The sequence below is a fragment of the Harpia harpyja genome, chromosome 8, assembly GCF_026419915.1.
Source record: "Harpia harpyja isolate bHarHar1 chromosome 8, bHarHar1 primary haplotype, whole genome shotgun sequence".
NCBI lineage: Eukaryota > Metazoa > Chordata > Aves > Accipitriformes > Accipitridae > Harpia > Harpia harpyja.
The window spans coordinates 49,460,312-49,483,400 of NC_068947.1; the positions used below are offsets into that span (position 1 = coordinate 49,460,312).

At 44.5% G+C, this 23,089-nt stretch overlaps 1 protein-coding gene across 3 annotated transcripts in view; it reads right to left on the reverse strand.

Annotated features, from left to right (window-relative positions):
* CD58 (CD58 molecule) overlaps positions 1-23,089 on the reverse strand; it is a 49,782-nt gene that overhangs the window by 20,946 nt on the left and 5,747 nt on the right. For 2 of the 3 annotated variants that reach the window (XM_052794240.1, XM_052794241.1), the window contains exons 2-10: positions 15,628-15,927; positions 14,732-14,986; positions 12,463-12,558; positions 10,101-10,160; positions 8,242-8,289; positions 7,813-7,884; positions 3,465-3,533; positions 3,218-3,286; positions 2,807-2,875 (exon numbers count right to left, since the gene is read on the reverse strand). In XM_052794240.1, the coding sequence (XP_052650200.1) occupies positions 2,807-2,875; positions 3,218-3,286; positions 3,465-3,533; positions 7,813-7,884; positions 8,242-8,289; positions 10,101-10,160; positions 12,463-12,558; positions 14,732-14,986; positions 15,628-15,927 (1,038 nt within the window). Of the gene's footprint in view, positions 1-677; positions 2,311-2,806; positions 2,876-3,217; positions 3,287-3,464; positions 3,534-7,812; positions 7,885-8,241; positions 8,290-10,100; positions 10,161-12,462; positions 12,559-14,731; positions 14,987-15,627; positions 15,928-23,089 lie in introns of those variants that run through there. The other variant, XM_052794239.1, reaches the window with a different exon arrangement.

A 23,089-nucleotide genomic window follows, 5' to 3' on the forward strand; every position in this document is an offset into this window, starting at 1 on the left:
ATGCCCATATTTACAGCACTTAACTAAGGGCTATATGACAGACAAAACAACATTTTTCCTTTTCTTTTGAGGAAAAGAAAATTGTTTTCCGTCAATCTGCAACCTTCTTTTCTTACCAAACAAAAATGCTTTGATATACATTGGCTTATACTACAAATTTTCTTTTTAAACATTTAAGTCAGACAAAACATTTCAAACCAAGAAGTTTCTGGTGACTCAGTTAATAAATTTGAAAACAAAACCTTTCATAGAATATCTCAAGTTGGAAGGGACCTATAAGGATCATCAAGTCCAAATCCCTGCTCCTCTCAGGACTACCTGAAACTAAACCATATGACTAAGAGCATCGTCCAGAACTCCTTGAACACAGATGTTTTATTTGTCAAATACTTTTAAATTAGCTATGTTCTATTGTAGAACAGCCAGTACAGTCAAAGGCTTCAGCTCTGGGAAACCAGCTCATGCCCTGTACCACCAGACTCATTCTCAGTTAAACTACGGCTGTTCTACAGCATGCTGAAAGCGCAGCAAAGCTTTACGGTGTGAGAAAGTAACAGCTTCATGCAACACATATTTCATATGCACACCTCAGCCTGTCCTGCTATCACCGTGACAGCCCCCCCCAGCCCTTTTCCCTGTCTCCTGCCCTTCCTTCTCCCTTTGAATCCACCACTGACCAGCATCCCACCTCCTCCGGTATGTCAGCCCAGTACTTATCAAAGCCCTTAGTGATCAGATTTAATCTATTAGTCCAGCAGAAGACCACCCAGATTTTTCTGCTGGGTCAGTTTCCTGCTAACATGAGGTAGTTAAACTGGCTCACAGAGGGGTGTGATGAACATCAGAGCCGGTCCAAAGAGCAAGACCTCCACTTTCAGTGATAGTAAGTGACCAGATTGGCTCAAGCCATCCCACAAGTTACAGTCGACACAGAACAATTTTCACCCATCCACAGGAAAGATAATGCTCCCTAGAGTCAGAGTAAAGCATCCTTGAACTACGGTAAATTACAGCAAGTCTCTCAAACCCAGATAAGTTGATTGCTGTCATTAGATGGATTCAAAGTTCAGCAACGGTTCTCAGTATCATCTTAGTCTGTGTAAGCTTTGCAGACACACCAGCAATGAGAAAGTTTTATTACATATTTACCTACAGTCTTAATTCTGAAACTCTTACACAACTCCAGTGAAATTCTTTCTAAGCAGGTTGTGCACTTCAACTATATTCCTTGGGAACTGAGAAAGTCACGATTATTGATGACAGCTGATTTCACTTCTCCACGCTGCCACTGAATCTGCTAGGTTGGGGAAATTACTTCTACCTCCACCACCGGGCTGTCATGAAGACCAGAGACTTTGAGATCTAGCACTATGCTGCAGCTTCAACTATTCTGCCTGGAACCTTCCTGTTGCACAGATAGGAACTTTGGATTTTTCTACAGATAAGTGTTCAGCAGGGTTTTCTGCAATACTACCATGTGCTTTGGAAGCCAAACTTAAGAGTGTAGTAATTGCTCTCTTGGCAAGGGTGTGGCCCTTCTGTGTTCTTTGCCACATTTAGATGCTTCAGTAAGACTTTTCACTATAAACTAGAAGTCAATGATCTCAGCTCCAAACCTTTGACCTTTAACACTTCTTGGGAATCACTGTGTGAAATTAATTAGTAACCAGAGTGAAACCAGGTAGCATTCTATAGGCTTCCTCTACTCTAGAAAAATTCTACAGAAACTGTATTCTGGTCTGGATGGATGACAGACCAATGTAAGCCTTTGCCTGTGCAATTTATTAAAGGATAGCCCTTATATTCTTCTGTTACCAGATTTGGGACAGGACTAATCTGAGTTTTGATATTCTCCATGTTGATGTACTCCAAGAAGCAGCTGTGTGACCTCACAGATGCACTGGTCTGCACACATACCATAGAAAATAGACTGAGAGGGCAAAACAGCTTTGGAGACACATGAATGGAGGCCTGCTATGCCCTCATAGTAAATGCAGCATACAGAACTGATGACTGCGTAAAGGTTCTAACTAATTCATGGAATATGAAACAATTGTTGCAAAACATTGTATCTTTGCAGCCTGAATTTCACTAATAACCATAAGATGTAGTGTTGATCAACTATTCTCCCATACAGGGTAATAATCAGATTTCTCATTCCACGTGTCAGCCCTCAGGCCCACTGGTCTGTTTATTTAGAAGAGCTTTCCCACCATGTCCATATAGGTTTAAAAAACAACAAACCACAAAAAAACCACAAATTAAGTAAACTCTCCATTCTTAGTGACCAAAGAAAACACAGCTGCACACCTAAGCAATAAAAAAACCCAACTTCAGTGTTACACAGTATCTCTCTACTTTGATAGGATGTTCAACAGCATTCATAATTTATAAGGTAGAACTGCAGTTCAGAAATCTACTGACACAAAAACATACTGCCTTACTGACACCTCAACCACTACAAGCCTTTATCACTTGTTAAGGCATGAAATAAAGTGAAAGTGCAAGCATGAGCAAGAGGTGTGTTATTAATGAATGTTAGTAAACTTTAATCCTACAGTTTTAAGCTGGCTAAATCAGTCTTCTGAACACTTCCATCACAAACATCTGATTCCCTAGCGCACATCACACACACATGTGCCCACCACACACACACCCCTTCCCACCTAATAATTCCCACTCTATTTTCTACTTGAGCAAAAGGGTGAGGGTCATACACAGCCTGGCCCAGCACTACAACTCCCAGCCCCCATGCCAGTCTGCACACTCTCCCAAGACACGGAGAACTTGCTTCACCCTCACATACCTTCTTTACTGAAGCTGGGAGAGTTGCTCAGGTGCTCCCCATTTCCACCTTCCGCATCCTGGGTCACTTCTGCAAGGAAAACAGGCAATACTCAGACAATCCTGGAACTCACAACACTCCCCATCTCTGGCCCAGATGAATCAAGAGTAATCTGACTGAGAGCTGGGCCATTTGTTTGGCATCAATAATAGCCCTGACCAACATCCCCCACCCCCATGGGGCCATCATACAACACCTCCCCTCTCTCCTCCATACCCAACTCCGCACTGGCCTCATGATCCCTTCCCACACCCTGCAAAGGCCAAGCACAGATGGTACTCAGCGCCCATGGTGCCGCCCGTAACTTCACATCAAGAAACGTTAGCCAAAAGTCACAATGAACAAAGACCTCTCCACAGCACGGGCACTCACCTCCTTCATTTACACCATGGTCACCTGCATGCTTGGCCAGCAAGCTGCTGTTCTCCTTCTTAAAGGTGTCTGAAGAGAGATCAGAAGACAACTACAGTCCCCTGCCTTGCTCAGATTCAAGTTACTGGCTATTGCTTAAGAGTGAGTTACTAGCTACAACTCCACATGTAGCCAACATCATCAGCTAACACCAGAAAGCCAACACCTTTCCCCCAGGACAGCTCCCCACCACAGAACAGGCACTCACCTCCCTCAGTTACACCATGGTTAACTGCACACTCAGATGTCAGGGTGCTGTTCTGCATGGCAGAGGCTTCTGAAAGAGATCACAGGAGAGCTGCAGTGCTCCAGAGTGTATCTCACTGCTTAACTTCACAGTGGTATCAGTAACTGCTTAGAAATGAGTCACCAGCTACAATTCATAAGACACACAGAATCACTCGGGTTCACTTGGCGAGGAAGCCCAGGAGGTCTCTAACCCAACACCCTCCTCAAGGAAAGGTCAACATTCAGTTCTAGACAGTTTGCTCAGGACTTTCTCCAGTCAGGTCTTAAAAACCTCCAAGGGTAGAAACTCCATGATGATTCCATGCAGCCCGTCCTAGGGATTAGTTATGCTTAAAGGCAGAAATCTTTTTCCTCATAGCCACACAGAATCTCCCCCGCTTCAATTTAGGACCATCACCTTGATATCATGCTAATACACCTCAGTAAACATCCTGGCTCAGCCTTCTTATCAATATCCCCATAGATATTGGCAGCTGCTGTTAGGTACCCTGAAAGCCTGTTCTTCTCTGGGGTTGAACAAGCCCAGTTTCTTCAGCCTCTTCCTCAGAGGAATTGTGCTCCAGTCCCTGACCGCATTGGTGGCATTCTACTGAACTTGCTCAAATTTATCAGCATTTTTCTAGCACTGGGTGGGCCACAAACTAGATGTAATACTCCACGTGTCATTTAACAAGTGCCAAGTAACGGAAAATAACCACTTGTTCAATCCACTGGCTTAAGCACACCTTAAAACAGCCTAGGATGCTATCAGCTGCCTTGGCTGCCAGGGAGCACTGTTGACCCATAGCGTCCTGTCCATAAGGATTCCCAGGTACCTCTCAGCAGAGCTGCCCCCCTGCCAGTCAGGGCCCAGCTTGCACAAGTGCAGGGCACTGGTCCATCCAGGTGCAGGACCCTGCATAGCCCCTGCAGAATTTCACGAGGTTCGTGCAGGCCTCTATCCCTCCAGTTCCCTCCAAATGACAATCCTGCTCTCACACTGATTTGACTGCACTCCACATTTTGCTGTCATCTATAAACTCAGTGGCACTCTTTTCTCTACCTTGTCCAGATCACCAAAAAAATAGACCTCTGCAGTACTCCACTTGCCACTGGCATCCATGTGGAGTACAACCCATTAACCACTACCTGCAGGCTTGACAGTCTAGCAAGTTTTCTACCCATGTAGACAGACATTCACCCATACTAGGACATCCCAACTTAGGACTCCAACAATGCTGAGGGACACTGCATAAAAAACCTTGCTATAGTCAAGGTATATGACACCCGTTGCTCTCCCCTGATCTGCAGATCTAGTCATTTCATCCAAAAAAGCTTGTCAACTTGGTCAACTGCCATTTACACTTACTCCCAGTCACCATCTTTCTTCTGTGACCAAAAACATGTTCCAGGAAGACTTGCCCCATGATTCTCCCAGGGATGAAAGTGAGCCTGACTGACCTGCAGTTCCACAGATGGACCTGTTAGCCTTTTTGGAAGATAGCTGCAATGTTTCCCTTCTTCCAGTTGTCACAGATCTTCCCCAACATGACTTTTGAAGTTGATGAAGAACATCCTCACAATGACATCTGCCAGCTCTTATAGCAACCCTTGTATCAGGTCCCATGGACTAGTTTGGGCCAAGATTTCTCCAGAAATCCCTGATCTGACCCTCTCCAATTACTAGCAGATCCTCTCCTCCTTGAACCTACCTCTAGGTAAAAACACCACAGAGACTGTAAAAAATGGAGGCAAAGGTAGCACTCGGTATCTCAGCCTTATCTATATCTGGTATCAGAGAATCAGATGATGGTTGACATTGGAAGGAGCCTCTGGAAGTCATCTTGTCCAACCCCCCCTGCTCAAGCAGATGAGCCTAGAGAAGGCTGTGCAGGATCACGTCCAGACAGCTTTTGAATATCTCCAAGGATGGAGACTCTACAGCCTCTCTGGGCAATGTGTTCCAGAGCTCAGTCACCCTGGCAGCAAAAAAGCGTTTCCTGATGTTCAGATGGATCCTCTTACATTTTAGATGGTGTCCACTGCCTCTTGTCCTGTCGCTGGGCAACCACTGAGACGAGCCTGGCTCCCTCTTCTTCATTTGTTCCCATCAGGTATTTATACACATTGACAAGACCCCCCCTTGAGTCCCCTCTTCTCCAGACTGAACAGTTCCAGCTCTCTCAGCGTTTCCTTGTATGAGAGATGACATCACAAAATCACACAGTGGTTGGAAGGGAACCTTAGAAGTCATCTTGTCCTATGCCCCTGCTCAAGCAGGCTCAACTACAGCAGGCTGCCCAGGACCACAACCAGTCCCTTAATCATCCTCATGGCCTTTGCTGGATTCTCTCCAGTAGCTCCATACCTCCCTTGTACTGAGGAGCCCAGAACAGGACTCCAGGTGTGGCCTCACCAGTGCTGAGTAGAGGAGAAGGATCACCTCCCTCACGCTGCTGGCAACATTCCTTCTAATGCAACCCAGGATACTGATACCCTTCTTTGCTGCAAGGGCACATTGTTGGCTTATGCTCATCTTCTTGTCCTCCAGGACCCCCAGGTCCTTCACTGAAAAGCTGCCTTTCTGGCTGATGGGCCCCCAGCATATACCAGCACATGGGGTTATTCCTCCCCAGGTGCAGGATTTTGCATTTCCTTTCGTTGACCTGCATGACATTTGTGCCAGCATGGTTCTCCAGCCTGTCGAGGTCCCTCTGGATGGCAACACATCCCCACATCCCTTTGGTGTGTCAGCCATTCCTCCCGGTTTTGTATCATCAGCAAACTTGCTGAAGGCATACTCTGCCCCATCATTCAGATCATTAATGAAGACGTTCAAGAGGACTGGACCCAGTATTGACCCCTGGGGTACAACACTAGATACTGGCCTCCAACTAGCATTCATACCAGTGATCATAACCCTCTGATCTCAGCAATTCAGACAGTTTTCAGTCCACCTCACTGTCTGCTCATCCAGCCTATACTTCATGAGCATCAGATATCACTAAATCAATCCCCTGTTCAGCAACAGGCCCACGTTTTCCTCATTTATTCTTTCACAGATAACCTAGCAGTAGAAGCTGCTGTCATTGTCCTTGTCATCCCACAATGGTTTCAAGCCTCCCTGAGCCTTGGCTTTCCTGACACCATCCTTATTGGCCCTGGCAGCGTTCCTAAATTCCTCCATTGTAGCCTGCCCGCCCCTGCCTCCACGTCTAATATAAGCAATTTTTGCACTGGAGCCCTGTCAGGAGCTCCCTGCTTAGCCAAGCTGATCTCCTGATTTGCCTGCCTGTTTTCTTGACTGTGGGGATGGCCTGTGCTCATGCTTGGAGAAAGTCCTCCTTAGAGGCCTGATGGCTCTCTTGAGCTCCTTTGCTCTTCAGAACTGTCTCCCATGAGATCCTGCCTACCATCTTCCTGAATAAGTGAAAACTTGCTCTCTGAAAGTGCAGGGCCTGTACTCTGATGCTTACCTTCCTCACTCTTCTCAGGATCTGGAGCTGTTTCTTGGGCACTACAGCCAAGGCAGCCATTCGTGACCACATCCCCATCCAGTCCTCCTCTGTTAGTGAGCAGCAGATACAGCCACACATAACTCCTTGCTGGAGCATCTGGTAGTCTGTGTGAAGAAGTTGTCCCTGACACTGCCCAGAAATCTTCCTGACTGCTTGAATTGTTGCGTTGCTTTTCCAGCAGATGGCAGGGAGATTTAAGACAGACACACATGCACACAGAGTACCGTCTTCCACCAGAGACAATGAAGGACAGCCTGACTCCATTTCACAGAGCAGCAATCTCTCCAAACCAAGCTTCCTCTTGGCAAAGCTTCCTTTTGGTCACATCAACTCTTCCTCCTCACTTAAGTGCTTCATGTAAACACACTGGGGGACTGGAGGCCCCCTTGCAGAGATCTCCCAACAGGCAGCATTAACCAGAAGACCAGAAGCCAGCACTTCAGCAGCGACTGCTACTTGACCAGTATTCTCATCTCACTCTGACTGGATTTTTTTTTTTTTTTTTTTTAAACCAAATGATCTCCAAAACACACATCCTTCAAGTCCGTATGCTCTGCTGGGGTTATTTCCAAGGGTAGTAAAACCACAAGACTCACTCTACCCTTAACTACAGCCTGAAAGCTGGTTTACTTTGCTCCTGAAACTCCTGCACAGAGAACAGGTGTTCAGGATTCATGGCACAATCCCCCCCCAATACCTCCATTGAGAAGCATTACACAGAAGTTGCTCTGAGCCTTCAACTCCAAGGGATCCTGGCTAGTTTTCCCACTGGGTCATTAGCACTGACTGCTCCACAGAACAGGCACTTACCTTCCTGATTTACACCCCTGTTAACTGTCTGCTTGTCTTTCAGGGCACTGTTCTCCTTGTTCAATTCTTCATCTGAAAAGAGATCAGAGAAGAGCTACAGTCCCTCAGGAGCACATTCCATCGCTTCTTCCCCACACCAGCATATGTCATTGCTCTGTGCTGTCCAGAGCTCAGCAGCACACCTTCTCCTCTGCAATTGTTACGTACTGTTCAACAAACAGAAGGAACCAGGTCTTTTTGACTTCTCATCTAGTGATCTACCCATCAACATTTACTGTTCCTAAGGCAATAGGTCTTTCTATACCAACAGGGGAATGGTAAACTCTGCACTGAGAACATGCTAATAAGTTTTGGACTGCGGAAGGCCATGGGCAAAATTAATTCCTCCCTTCATGTTCCCCTGTTTTAGGGCACCATTTCACTTGTTACCTGCTTCAGACTTTTCATTCTCACAATCAACAGCTTGTGAAGACGTAGCTGCAAGTAAACAGAAATCCTTTTTAGAAATGTGTATGGAGGTAGCACAATAGTCTGCAAAATACGCAACTCAGCCTTAAAGTGACAGTTTAATTATAACACTTTTAGCAGATACTCCTGATAACTAGTAAGTTATGACACTTTATTGAAGAACTCACTATTAATTTCAACTTCAACTTCCCTCCAGCAACCACTTAAGGTACCAGACCATAACCAACATTATGCATACTTATGCTTACAGCTTTACAAAATCTTTCTGAAGTGGGTTTACTTAAGGAGATAAAGCTGCAGAGATTTGCCATAAAAAGCCAGAGACAGCTGAGAAGAGAATCCACATCTCCTTTTTTTACTTCACCTATGTGTTGCACTAACACTGTGACTTTAAACCCCTTCTCTTTGTAGACCTTAAAGAAACTCTAATAGAAGCGTGGGCCATTCTAAAGTAAATTTAAGTGCAGTACCAAAAGGAGGAGGTTTTTGTTCTTTTTATTTTCTTCCCATCCTTCTCCTTTTTTCACCTTCAAATCCATCCGTAGTCTCTAGACTTCAGTGATCTCTGAACCATGGGCTAGAACTACAGCTTTAACAAATGTATGAAAATATCAGAAGAAAAATGAAGTTCTTTATGCAAAATCCTGCTAAAAAGCTTGTAAGGCTTTGATATGCTGGGGCATGGGGGTAGAAAGGGAGAAAAAAACCCCAAACAAACCCCAAACCCTGCTTTCATAGCGCTGTCTCCCTATGTGTGGCATCTCTTCCAGGCCCATAACCAAGGACCATGTTTTATAACCTCCAAACCCATAAAAACATTAAGAAACTTCAGAAATTAAATTAAAGAACAACTTAAGAAATTAAACATACAGAAAGTCTCTGCAAAGGTTACATAGTAGTTTGCAATTCAAGAAACATCCTGCTCCAGCTTTATGCTAACTCCAGCAGCTCATCTAAGATACCAGACTGGAGTATCCCGCATGGAGCCACATTAGTTCAACACCAGAACACTCCAACAGGGCACTGAGGTTGTATCTGATGGCGGGAGCTTTGGCCATTCCCCACCAAAACAGTATTTGGTCTGGTGACCTTCACAACAAAGTAGTTTTTAAGTCTTCCCCTATTCTCCCTAATCTGCTTGACTGCCTAGGGGCTGATTTAGTTTGGTTTGTAAGAACAGACCACAGTGGTCGTGGCAACAAGATGCATACACGTTAAAGCTGAAACACGTTAGCCTCATTCACCCTTGTGAAAGGAGCACAGACTAAAGGAGTTGTCCCCTTCCTTAGCTGCTCACTGTATAGAGTGATTCCCAGACCCCAACACACAGACCCAGAAGCCAGAGAATTGAACAATCTTGCTGCAAATTAAAGAAGTAAAAAAAAAACAAAACAAACAAAAAACAAAAACCCACATCCCAGGAAAACAATGCAGGATTAGAATGGACAGCAGAAGCACAAGTGGAGATCTGGACAGGAAGACAAGAATGCAGACAACGCTGAGAATCTGTACTGCCTGCAGAACAGCATCACGTAAAGAAATAATGGGTGGGAAGCAGACTGGTAACTAATGGAGAGGTGAGAAGTTCCTCCACTGACAGTCTCCTTCCCTCATCTTGACAGTTACAAGGAGAAGGCAGGCCTGCAATGATGTGGAAAAAATAACTACACTATGTAAAACAACTAAGGCCTGAAACAAAACTTACTCCTTTACCTCTCAAATGAAAGACTATACTGCTACAGAGAAAAAATTTAGAAGCCTAGACCAAATTAAAGCAATAGTCTGAATTCCACACGTTTGTGACACTCTAGCTTTCTTACCTGAGCCATGCAGCAGACTGCTCTTCAGAGCAGCTCTTCCTGTTCCAAGTTTAATTCTACCTGCACCAAAACAAATGGAATACCTGGAGAAATTACTCAGAAATAAAGTTTTGTGCCTTTGGAAACTAGTTGACAGCCTCCATCCATTCTGTACACACACCACCCCCCCAAATTAAAAAAAATTAACTGAGGACATGCAACTGAACACTTGACTTGAAGAAAGAAGAAAGAAGAAAGAGTGAAATATTGTTTTGGGGCAAAGACAACCAGTAAGAGATCAACAAAATGGGCCTCTTGCAACAACAACAAGTCAGAGCACATTTCACCAAATCTAAAGCAGAGCTTAGCAACTTAGGATTCTGTGTCTTGTACTTAAATCAGCAAATCACATCTTCTGTTTGATTATACCTGTGCAGTGCTTATCCTACCAAGGTATAACAAGTTTATTTTCCAGCATGGTCAAACCTTCGCTGTTTCAAGGGAAGTAGCTGAATTGTTTTAGGTCTAACTGATGGCCAGTTATGAGTGACATTCTTCCTGTGTTGATACCAAGCACAGTGTTGTTCAACATCACCAACACGGACAAGGGCACAGAAGGCACCCTCAGAAAGTCTGCAGATGACATCAAACTGGGGAGAATAGGTGTGGAAGGCAGGGCTGCCACTCAGAGGAACTTCAACAACCTGGAGGAATGTGCTGGCAGAAAAGATGTGATGTTCAAAGGCAAATGTAAAGTCCTGCACCTCTTGAAATCACCCCGTGTAACAGTACAGGCTGAGCTCTGCCTGGCTAGAAAACAGCTCTGCAGAAAAGGACCTGGAAGCCCTGGTGGACCACGAGTTGAACATTAGTCAGAAACGTGCCCTTGCAGTAGAAGCCTACCAGATACTGAGCTGTGTTAGTAGAAGTGTAGTCAGCCCATCAACAGAAATAATTCTTCCCCTTTATTCAGTATTTGTGACACCACATGTGGAGTACTGTGTCTAGTTTTAGGCTCCCAATTCATGAAAAAACACTGACATTCTGAAGCTACTCCAGCAAGTGTCCGCCAAGATGTTTAGAGGGCAGGAGCTGTGCAAGGAGGTACTGAGAGAATTGCGTTTGTTCAACCTGAAGAAAAAGAAGGCTAGGGGAATGGCTAATTGCAGTCTACAACTAATTTACATAGAAAACAAAGGAAACTCCTCTCAGAAGTACAGAACAAAAAGACAGGAGGCAATGGCTGCAAGTTGCAAAAGGCAAAAGCCTAAGAGAAATAAGGAAAATATCCTTCCCCACAAGGGTGATTCAGCACTTGAATACATGCTGAAAGAAGCGGAGGAATTTCCATCCTTAGAGTTATTTAAAGTTTGACTGGACAAGGCTCTGAGCAACCTGATCTAGCTTTGAAGTCGGTCCTGCTTTGAGCAGCAAGTTGAATGAAACCTCCAGAGATTCCTTCCCACCTAGTTTATTTTATGATTCCATGCCAACAGAAACTAAACAGAGAATGATCAGGAAAGGTCCACATGCAATATACATCTATGTATGGTCTGATCAGAGCCTCCCTCCAGAACACCATCAATCAGTCCTTCCCAGACAGGAGATGTATCCCATGCTCTTCACCCTGCAGCCACCCCCAAGTATTGACCCCACCTGGAAACCAACAGAAATTTTCCACGTAGAGCACTCTTAGGATGAGGCAATGTATTCCTGGTTGGGACTCTCTCAAACACAAAGAGAACAGATGGTGTGTACCTCTTTTTCAAGCCAGAATACAATCTGACATATTAACCTAAAAAGGTGGCAGCAAGAGATACGCAATGACAGCCTACAATTACCATTTCTGAATAAGCTGTCAGATTTACAAAAAAAGATACTCCAATTCAGCGTAGGGATGAACCAAGAAACAAATCTAGAACTCCAAAATGATGGCAATACAGGCTGACAGGAGGCACAGAAGTCCCTACGTATCAGTTGAGCACACTGAGTTCTCAGATTAGACTCGGGTATTCAACAACCCTGGTAAGAGCCTGTCCCAACAAGAAATCTGACCTTGATAGCATCTTCATGATGCTCTCAAAAAAGGCAGTGAAAGCACTCTCAGGTAGGAATGGGAGAAGCCATAGATACACACAGTAAATGAAACAGTCTGAGGGAGAAACATGCAAATACAAACTACAGTGTTTCCCAGTACACAGAGCCCAGTGTCCAAGTGCAAGAAAGTTCCTTCAAATCTATTAGCCTTTGCCTAAGTGGTACTTGTTTCTACTACTGTATTTACAATACATCCCACAATCAGAAACTTTCATACATTCTACAGAACCTTAGATCAGCATAATCTTGAAGCATGTCAAGCTCAATTAGGTAATGCTACACATACCTCTTCTGTATAGGAATCCTAGTACTCCTACAACTGGAATTAGGAGAATAAAAGCTGCAATAAGACCACCTCTGTTTCTTTTGCCATAGCTGTCCCCTTTAAAAAAAAATAAAATAAATAATGATTGGTTAGTTAAAAAGCAACTGTGTGATAGACTACTTCAGTAGAAATACAACCCTGAGTATGTTTTATAGCTATCCATTTTTAAAAAAGTAACCTCAAGAAATTGATGCACCAGAGTCAGTTACTAGCAAAACCCTAAGCCAGCTCCAGGAAAGTTACAAGGTAAGTACCTTAGTTCAGCAAAGGCACATCACCACTTGAAAAGCAATGGCTCTTCCATTTTTTGGCCTATGAAAGGCCGAGCCAGATCTCAGCCAAATGAAATTTCAGCAAGTGTCTTGTATTGGGTGTGCATGGCAAGGTTGTGGTAGCAAGGGGGCTGCAGGGGTGGCTTCGATGAGAAGATGCCAGAAGCTGCCCCCATGCTGGATGGGGCTAGTGCCAGCTGGCTCCAAGCCAGACCCGCCAGTCGCCAAAGCTGAGCCCATCAGTGACACTGGTAACGCCTCTGCAATAACATATTTAAGAAAGGGTAAAAAACGCTGCATAACAGCAGCTGGGAGAGAGGAGTGAGAATATGTGAGAAAAACAACTCTGCAGACACCAAGGTCAGTGAAGGAGGGGGAGGAGGTGCTCCAGGTGCCAGAGCAAAGATTCTCCTGCAGCCCGTGGGGAAGACCACGGTGAGGCAGGCTGTCCCCCTACAGCCCATGGAGGTCCTCAGTGGAGCAGATCTCCACCTGCAGCCCAGGGAGGACCCCACGCCGGAGCAGGTGGATGCCCGAAGGAGGCTGTGACCCCGTGGGAAGCCCACGCTGGAGCAGGCTCCTGGCAGGACCTGTGACCCCGTGGAGAGAGGAGCCCACGCTGGAGCAGGTTTGCTGGCAAAACCTGCAACCCCATGGGGGACCCAGGCTGGAGCAGTCCATTCCTGAAGGACTGCACCCCGTGGAAAAGGCCCACACTGGAGCAGTTCGTGAAGAATCGCAGCCCATGGGAAGGAGCCATGTTGGAGAATTTCACGGAGGACTGTCTCCCATGGGTGGGACCCCACACTGGAGCAGGGGAAGAGTATGAAGAAGAAGGAGCAGCAGAGATAATGCGTAATGAACTGACTGCAACCTCCAATCCCCATCCCCTTGCACTGCTGCGGGGGAGGACGTAGAGAAATCAGGAGTGAAGTTGAGCCTCGGAAGAAGGAAGGTGTGGGGGGAAGGTGTTTTATATTTGTTCTTGTTTCTCATTATCCTACTCCGATTTTGACTGACAATAAATTAAATTAGTGTTCCCCAAGTCAAGTCAAGCCTGTTTTGCCTGTGACGGTAAGTGCCGAGTGATCTCCCTGTCCTTACCTCGACCCACGAGGCTTTTGTTGTATTTTCTCCCCCCTGTCCCATTGAGGAGGGGGAGTGATAGAGCGGCTTTGGTCGGCACCTGGCAGCCAGCCAAGGTCAACCCACCACATGCCTCATTTCTAACAAGTCTCTAACACATAATTCCAATGAAGGAGGAAGAATTCTATACTGGTAAACCATGAAAATTACTTTTGCAGAGAAGTGGGAAATTTTGTCAGTTAGGGACTGCCTTACACATCCTACAAACCAGATGGTTCCAAACAAGTTCTCATGCTATGTTAAAAAAAAAAAAAAAAAAAAACACGCAAGCAAGCCTGAAGCTCAGCTGAGGCTGTCCCAAAGCAATAAGCAACAGTGGGAAAACTCTCTTTTCTCCTTTTTATATCTGCCTGTGAAGGAGGAAAAGACGTATGCACATGCTAGATGAGAAATTATTTCATCTAATGACTGCTAGATGACTCACTTAAAGTGACTGAATAGTTTCATTCCAGTTCCTGGAAAGTAGCACAAAGAGCCTAACAGTCATTAGCATTAATTACACAACGCCAAAAGGTTCAGAAGAGATCTTCTAAGTGTGTCTCCTTCTTTATTATTACTCATTTCAAGTCACAGCAGAAGGCTTTATCCTGGTGAGATCCCTGCAAAAAGTATCTTTCCAGGGGGGATCAAACTGTCAAACTCATACCTTTCAGCAACCTTAAACACACTTTTAGCAGACAAATGACTTCTGATGCTTTTTACTCTTTAAATTCAACTTCCTGAGAAGTCAGTAGAAACCTTACAGACAAAGTCCATGCTGCTTCCCAGCCTAGCCTCTCAGACTTGCATAAACAACCTGACCCATTCATTACCTTTTTTATCTGGAAAGCATTGAGTCAAAGAGATTTCACAGCTCTTTTCCATTTGAGAGACTTTAATGAAACATGCAGCTTTCTCAGAAGCAGGAACATTCTTCTTAGGGATGACAATTTCCTGGGTCTGATGAGTGAATGGTAAGCTACTGAACTTCCAAGAGTAATTCAGAGGCTTCGGGAAATCTGCTGTACATTTTAACGCCATGTCATTACCACTGATGTTGCAACTTATTTCAGGTTCTGATGGAGGAGCTAAAAGGAGAGAAAACATTCTGTATTACTTTGATTACACACTGCCTGGAATTTTAGCACACAACAAGGGCTGGAGCAACAAGAGCAGCAGGAGAGTGTAGAGGTAGAAGTGTATGTGTAAGGTGTGCACATGTGCATGTGCGTGAGAAAAATGTATTTCTAAAAGTGGCCCAGTTTGTGGTTCTTCAGTGCCTCATAGTTCATTGTCAATAGGACTAATATACACACTGGTCAAATACATTTCCCAAAGACTACTAGTGAAGCTGCACAGATCTGCACAGAATGATGCCACAGATATTCAAGCATGTATAATATGCCTGCAGGAGCATCTTTAGTAGATACATACTGCCTAGGATAACTTGGTCAGCTTGCTCAAAGAGTTTGGTTATCTACCTGAAAATACACAGTGTGCCATCTACACACATTCTAGAAGCCATTCCAAGGTGGGTAATGATGGGCACACAAATTAGATGTCACCTTTGAAAATTTATTTAAAGTGCCTAAGCAACTTAACAACAGAGCCAAAGAACAGCCCCCGTCTGTTTCTGTTTGCTTCCCTGACAAATAAACAATCCCCCTTCTAGACTTCTTAAAGTGAATAAAGTGGTGCAAATTCTTTGTGCAGTTCTTCCACTACTTACCTAACACAGCAAGTATGAAGGTTAAGACATAATTTTTTTCCCCAGAATTCAAGCAGTCTAACACATATGTGCCAGCATCATTGTTTTCCAAGTTAAATATAGTCAATTGCCCATTCTCCTTGTTAAGCAAGCTTCTGTTCTGGAGAGAAGTAAAATAAGTCGGGTTGGTTTGCCCTTCCCATTCAGCCACTTTGTCCTTGTTTTTTGTCCAAATAATTTCCACTATGTTTTGGTCTATTTTTACTGGAAAAGTAAAATTTTCTCCCAAGATGCCAAACACGTCCTCACAGCAGATGTGTGCTACAGGGGAAAAAAAGAAAAAAGTTACTTTAACAATTGTTTTATAAACTATTGCTTGACTAATGCTGTATGCACTATCAGATACATTCAAATTTAGGTTAGAAGCACATCACAATGTTACAAAGTAAGGCATGTGTCAGTTAAGAATTGCCCAAACCCAGCCTGTCTGCACTACATTGTGACAGGGGATCCACAAGGGGATCCAATTTCCCCATTCTGGTCCCAGGTAGAATCATTGTCCTGATGATCTTCCCTATCCTAAGCTCCTCTATCTTCAGTACTTCCCCTGTTCACTTGAATTAGGTCTCCTGCCCATGGTCTGGTGAAAAAGATGCAATGAAGAATTGTTACCACCAGCAAAATCTATCTCAGCATCTTGTTGCAGAATGCCCAGACTGAAGCTCCTGCTGAGCGAATAAATTGCAATTTTCCCAGCACAAATATTCACAGAGTTGCTAAGAAGCACACTTCTGACACAAAACTGCTACTTGGTTCAAAGCAACTGCTCTGAAATCATGGGCATACTAGGGATTTCCTTTGGAAACATCACTTAAGCAAGTTTATTTCACAACCAATGTATGTGAAATAGCATCCCAACCTCTGAGATCTAGCAGAGCTGCAAGCCAGAAATGGGAGCTGTCCAGAAACCTTAACTGCTCTCAGTTTTGAATCAATCATATTCTGCTAAAAAAGGATGAAACATTCAATACAAACAACTAAACAACAACAAAAAAAGAAGAGGGATGAGAGATTCTCCCTAGTTTTTATTAAAACCAGCTGTATGTGCAAAAAAAATCCACTGATCTAAGGTGAGACCAAATTCTGCTGTGGGGAAGGGATACTGTAAACCATTAGCATCTCTGTGTCCCTGCTTCAGTCTTCAGCAATCACCTCCTACTTCTGAATATCTCTGAATGACTCAAAAAAAAACCAACAAAAAAACCCCCAAACAAACAAAAAAAAACAAAACACAAGCCTACTGCCATGGCAGACATGTATGTAGACACCGACAAAAACATGCCAATACTGAGTTCAAGTTACACTTGCATTAAGGACTTGATTCCGCTCCATGGTAGCCGGTAACTTTTTACTACTAAGTTGAAGGAAGGGCATGATTAAGATATAAATGAGGTCTCATATTAAGGCAAGATTTCCAATATGCACCATGGAAAACTTCCCTTTAAACAGTAACTGTGCACGGTGAAAGAGAAATATTTCAAAAGCCTCCTCAAGACAACTGCTCCCAAGTGACAGCTACCATTTTGGGCTTGTTTTGGTTTTGATTCTTTTTTTTTTTTTTTTTTTTTTTTGATTCCTAAACGGCATCAAGTCAAGAATCTACCACTCTATATCATTCTATGTCTCCCTTGCTTCTCATGTCATCATCGTGTGAAAACTTACTACTGTTCATAAATCAATGCAGATACTACAGCTTTATCACATCAAAACAAAGTCACTTCCCTTCACTGTATATGAGTCCAGAAAACAAACTATAACCCATCTTGCTCCACATCCTATCTCCTTTACACATGAAAGCAGTCAGGAGGTCAGCAAGGCCAGTCATTAAGTAGATTAGGTTCCCCATCAGCAAAGAACAATGCTTGCCAACATACTAAGTGTCCTGCTCTTCTGCCTGGTGCCACACCATAGAAGCAAAGACTTTCTCAGACAGGACGCTAAAGGCAAGCACTGGGAAACACAGTTCTGTGTGCTTGGGTACAGAACTGCACACACACAAGGTCTCCTCCATGCCTTACTTCTCATGGACTATCCAATTTCTTTGCAATTTACCCATGAAAGTACTCTTCTCATGCCATTACAGTTTCTACTTCTTGTTGTCTGCACTTATGCTGTGACCTTCTCCAGGCACAGGAACTGGACAAGCAAACGGGGTAAAGAGGGCTCAGCTACCACTCCCACATCTTTTCAACACAACCCACCCACCTTTTTTTGTCTCCTATCCTGTTCAGACTCATTTAAACAGGCTCCAGTATGAGCATCTCTTTCTACCCATCTCAATTAACAATTTCCAGAAAAGAGAAGAACCCAGGAGCTCCAACGTATTTGGAGACCACAAGAAGGCAGGATGCTGGGCAAGATGAAATACTGGTTTGATCTGATGAAGCTTCGAGGCTTGTTAAAGACTTTTGTTTCGTAAACACAATTTTTAGGAGTGCGTTTTCCTCAAGAAGTCATCTCTCACTGCCTAGGGACCTATAGTATTCCTAGCATGGAGAAAAACTCCCTGCTCTACCCACTGTGAAATTCTACGTCTCGGCAACTTCGGCTCACAGACACAACCAAGCTGTGGTGGCTTAACGTCAGCATGCATAAGTCAAGCCACAGTGGCTGTTGACAAGAGCAAGGTAACACGACTCTCTTCTGGGAGGAAAGCAGACATTTGCTCAGGACTAAGAACATGAGCAAGGACAGCCACTGCTCCTCAGCCAACCACTAATAAATTCCTAAGCCTGGGTATTGACGCATGTAAACTCTCCACGTCTTTGCTCTCTTTCAGTTAGTCATAAGAGCTAGGCCAGAGTTACGAGGGTAAGATTGTTTCTTCTTCAAGCCCAGAAATGAGACTGGAGAAAAGCAGAGCTGAATAGAAAACTCATTTTACCTCCATAGCTTCTGCTTGGCTTGGGGGAGCGCTGCCCTCTTGAGCGCATTCTCTTCTTGCTGGCTGCTAAAACAAAGGCTTGGCAGCAAGGAGCTGAAGAGTTCCTGCCCGAGGACAATCAGGGCTCCCAGGAGCAAGACAGGGGAAAGGTTACCCTTTCAGGATAACCACCATCTCCTCCTGTCTAAAAATCAGGGATTGGACACTTTTACTTGCTTCACTACTCTAGTGAAAACATGAAGAAACCCCCCACTCAACGCTATCAGCTTCCTTTTTTCAAGGAAATTATACATCATACAGAAACATTGCACAAGATCTCCACCACGTATCTTGGAGCTTCTAAACAAAGCATGTGTCATCATACATTTTCTAAACTTCCAAGGAACTCCTCCCCCTCTTTTCTACTTCATATTATACACAGATTTCCCACTCCACACCAGTTAACTTCTCTGCTGTGAGCAAAGAGGGAGAAGTAACAGCCAAACACTCTCTCATACACTCTTTTTGGAAGGCTAGAAATAAGAATGATATTTCTCTGCTTTCTCCCTCTCTCCTTATTGTACCCTATTATTCCAAGATAAGTTCACACAACAAAGTAGCGCTGCGCTAAGGCCTCCAGTAGCTTCTATAGAAGCTGTCAGACTACCTGCTCCTGTATGTCCTTCAACCCACTCCAAATTCTTTCTTATTCCATGTCTTTGTGTTCTATCCTTCCAAAGAAATCACATAATGAAAGTGTTACTGATAAAGAGAAGCTAACATTGTGCAAGCAAAGCCTCTCCTACAAACCCACCACCTCATCTCATCTACGTCTTCTGTTCCCACTTCTCCAGCAGCCAGATACCTTTGCCTACACAGACTTCTCATCCTACCCAGGACTTAGAGCCACAGTCAAGCGTTCTTCCTACCACGCATCATTTGAACCACTACAACAGCATGGGTACATAGATTTGGCCTGCAGCAAACAGCAAGCCATGAACCTTCGCCCGGTTTGCAGTACATGAAAACATTTCAGATTTTCTCATGTTTGACAATGAGTCGGCTAATGCACGTAACCTGGAACTCCATGCTAACCAAATTATGTCTCTGAATGCAGAGCTTGGATTGCAGCCTATGCGAGACAAGGCAACAGCCCTTCACTCACAGAGTAACAGGGCACCCATACAACATAGTGTGCTATACTTGAGTTTTGATATTCACCTGAATAATTCTGACTCTTTAAGCATTTAAGCAAGCTAAAGGTATCCATGTATTCTGTTCAGACTAAGTGGAATCTAATATTCCATTTATCAGCAATAAATGCTTCATTACTACATTTGTCTATGTGATTTTATTTTCTTCACTGCTTTTCTTGGAGCTGATGTAAGGCTTAGTTATTCCAGAGAACTTCTGTAAGCTAATTCCCTTCTTATTTTTAATGCTATCACTATCATCTTTTTTGGTCTCAAGTACCTATCTGAAATGTATATATGCATATATTAGGTCTATACAAGCAGTAGTTAGGCTCCCGTATTACTATTAAGACTTTAACGTTCCACCTGCTGAAGCTGGGTGGAAAAGTCCTTACTGATTGGCTTATAGCAAGAAACTGCCTGTCTCAGGAGTTGGGCTTTCTAAATAGTGGATTTTTGTTCTATTTTTTGTAACTTCCCAACTACCCCTTTTTCAGTTGGGGTTTTTTTTTTTTAAATTGTGAATTCCCCCAGCAACTGAGAGTTACATTCCCTCCTAACCCTCAGAACCACCAGTTGCAGAGAACACTGAAATAAATGTTCAGTCCAGAAGGACTATCAGAATATTTACCCATAGGCTGCTTAATTCCCCCACAGGCCACAAACACGACCCACTTCCCAAACTCCAGTAAAAAAGCACTTAGATCCGTGGTATAAAAGCACAGGCAAAAGCTACAGCCAGGAAAGAGACAACACAGGTGACAGTAAGCTGTAGCAGCATCCCAGGCTGTTGCAAGAGAAAATCAGATTCGTGCAGGAATGACTGCAAATCTTACATGTAACATCGAAAGCGGAGTTTTTCACTTGCATACTGCGGCAAGTTCACAGAGGTATGTGTTGCTACTCCCGGACAATACAGGGCTGCCTGCATCTACAGAGCTCCACGTATCAGCAAAGGCAGGACCTAAGGGTGGCACCCACCGACAAGGGTGGGTCCCTCCCCACCACAAAATCCATATCTTCAGTTATATCCCTCAGCACGGGCCTAAAAACTAGCAGCATCCCCGTGCAAAGGTTACCCAGTCATTTTAAAACTATGCTGCTGACCAGAAAAGGTGGGGAAGACCTACCCATTCCTCCCTCTCCTTTGTTTTTGTCTGCTTGTTCCCCCAATGTAATAGTCGCACAGAGAGTACAATCTGCTGGAATTCAAGTTGACACACACCCCCACTCCAAAAAAAACAACCTCCAACACACCCACAGAAGGACTGTAATCCCCAGGTGTGACTCGCTGTGGGAACACCAGTGTTTGTGCATGCAACGGAGCGGAAACAAGTGAATCTGGGAAGTACATGAGTAAGACTGTCCCTTTGGCCAGCAGCACAGGCCCTGCTCGGAGCGCAGTGACGGCGCCTGTGCCCTGGAGCAGGCTTCCTAAAATAGCTACCAGGAAATGATGACGATCGAGCTGCATCTTACATCCAACCCCTCGTATTTACCCACTTCATTGAGGGCGCTTGCCTCTCTCCACTCTGGGTTCACAGCCCTATGCCTTCCTGGGACAGAGGTAAAGCCTTCCAAAATGCTGTCGGAGGTGGAGACGCTGCCTCCCTTTTCTCCAGTAATTCACTAGTCAAACCACAGGTTCAAGACACTTTCCTGTGTTAAAGAGAGAAAATGCACAGTCAACTGAAGGAGAGCCTAAAAACTTCTCACTTGTGTCCTGACCAGACCAGACCCTCTTGGGCCCAGCTGCATTGCAATTCCCTTGCGGGCACTGGCACAGCCTGAAAAAGGAGGAATAAAGAGCACGTTCCACTGCACAGCTCAGGGAAGCCTATGGTAGGGTTATCAGAGCCTCGGTATGTGGCTCAGAAGGACTCGGTAGGTCCTAGCAGAGCTTAGGTACAAGCAAGATGCAGAAAAGCTTGGCTATGACAAGGACTAGGCAATCCTGGATACTTGCAGGGAAAGAAGTTGAGGTATGGGGAAAACAGAGGACCAAAACTTCAGCTCTGCAGGAATAAAGCTACCACCAGGGTCAGACACCGGCTGACTTTGACACCAGAATGGAGAGGAAGGTGCAAATCTCCAACAACTTTTGTAAGTTTAGTTCCAAAGTTGGGGGTTTGGGGGGTCTTTTTGTTTGTTGGGTTTTTTTTACAATAGCCAGAATTTTCAGTTCTTGGGCCTTGTTCCCACTTACATCTCTTCCATTTGCTGAACCTCGCAGATCTCTCTAGCTCCCTCCACCCTGCTCCCTCTCCTGCCCAAGCCTCTTCCACTCCCCTTGTCCTCCGATCACTTGCCCAGTCTTATTCTTCCTACTAATTGCCATGTTCACTGCTACCGTGCACTTGTGTACTAGGTCTGCTTGGGATGGAGTTAATTTTCTTCACAGCAGCCCATATGGTGCTGTGTTTTAGATCTGACCAAACAGCATTGGTAACACATCAATGTCCTAGCTATTGCTGAACATTGCTTGCACAGCACCAAGACCTTCTCTCTTTCTCACTCTGCCCAATCGTAGGAGTAGGCTGAGGATGGGCAAGAGGTTGGGAGTAGACACAGCCGTGACAGCTGACCCCAACTGACCAAAGAGATATTCCTTACCATGTGTCATGCTCAGGAATAAAAATGAGGCGGGGGGAGAGAGTTTTTCCAAAGTAGCCATTGTTCAAAGAAGTCCGCTGGTGGGAAGGAGCGAGTGATTGCCTTTGCACCACTTGGTTCCCCTCCGGCTTTGTTTCCCCCCCTTCATTTATTAAATTGTCTTTAATCTCACCCCATGAGTTTTTCTTGGTTTTGCCCTCCTGATTCTCTACCCCATCCTGTTGAGGGGGAGTGAGCAAGTGACTGGGTTGGGCTTTACAACTTGCTTCCAGATCTCTACCCACCTCTGACTCTCCTGTGAGCCAGGAGGATCTGGTTCACAACAAGGCACCTGAAACCCTGGCATCTTTGCCTTCGAATTAAGGACAGAATCTGTCCAATCCAAAATTCTGCAGCTCAGCTTTGTTTCTTCAAAGATCCAAAATGGAAGCTCTGAGCCCAGTGCAGTGCACATCTCAACATGGATACTGACTGCAGCTCTGGCAAGTTTTCTTAAGCTTTAAAACTTTTGATATAAAAGCAACTCTGAGGAGATGCCTCTAAATAAACTTCATATTAGAAGTATCCACTGGGCTATATTTCCAAGCTGGAAAGGATACTCCTCTCTCTGAATGTAAACGTGTGGGCACTTATTCTTGTGCCACCTTCTTGATTTTTTTTTTTGCCAAAGCATTGCTTTAGGTTAGTTCTCTGCAAGTCTATTCATTTCATACTAAACAAACATCAACAAAAATATTCTATCTCTAGCAAGTCT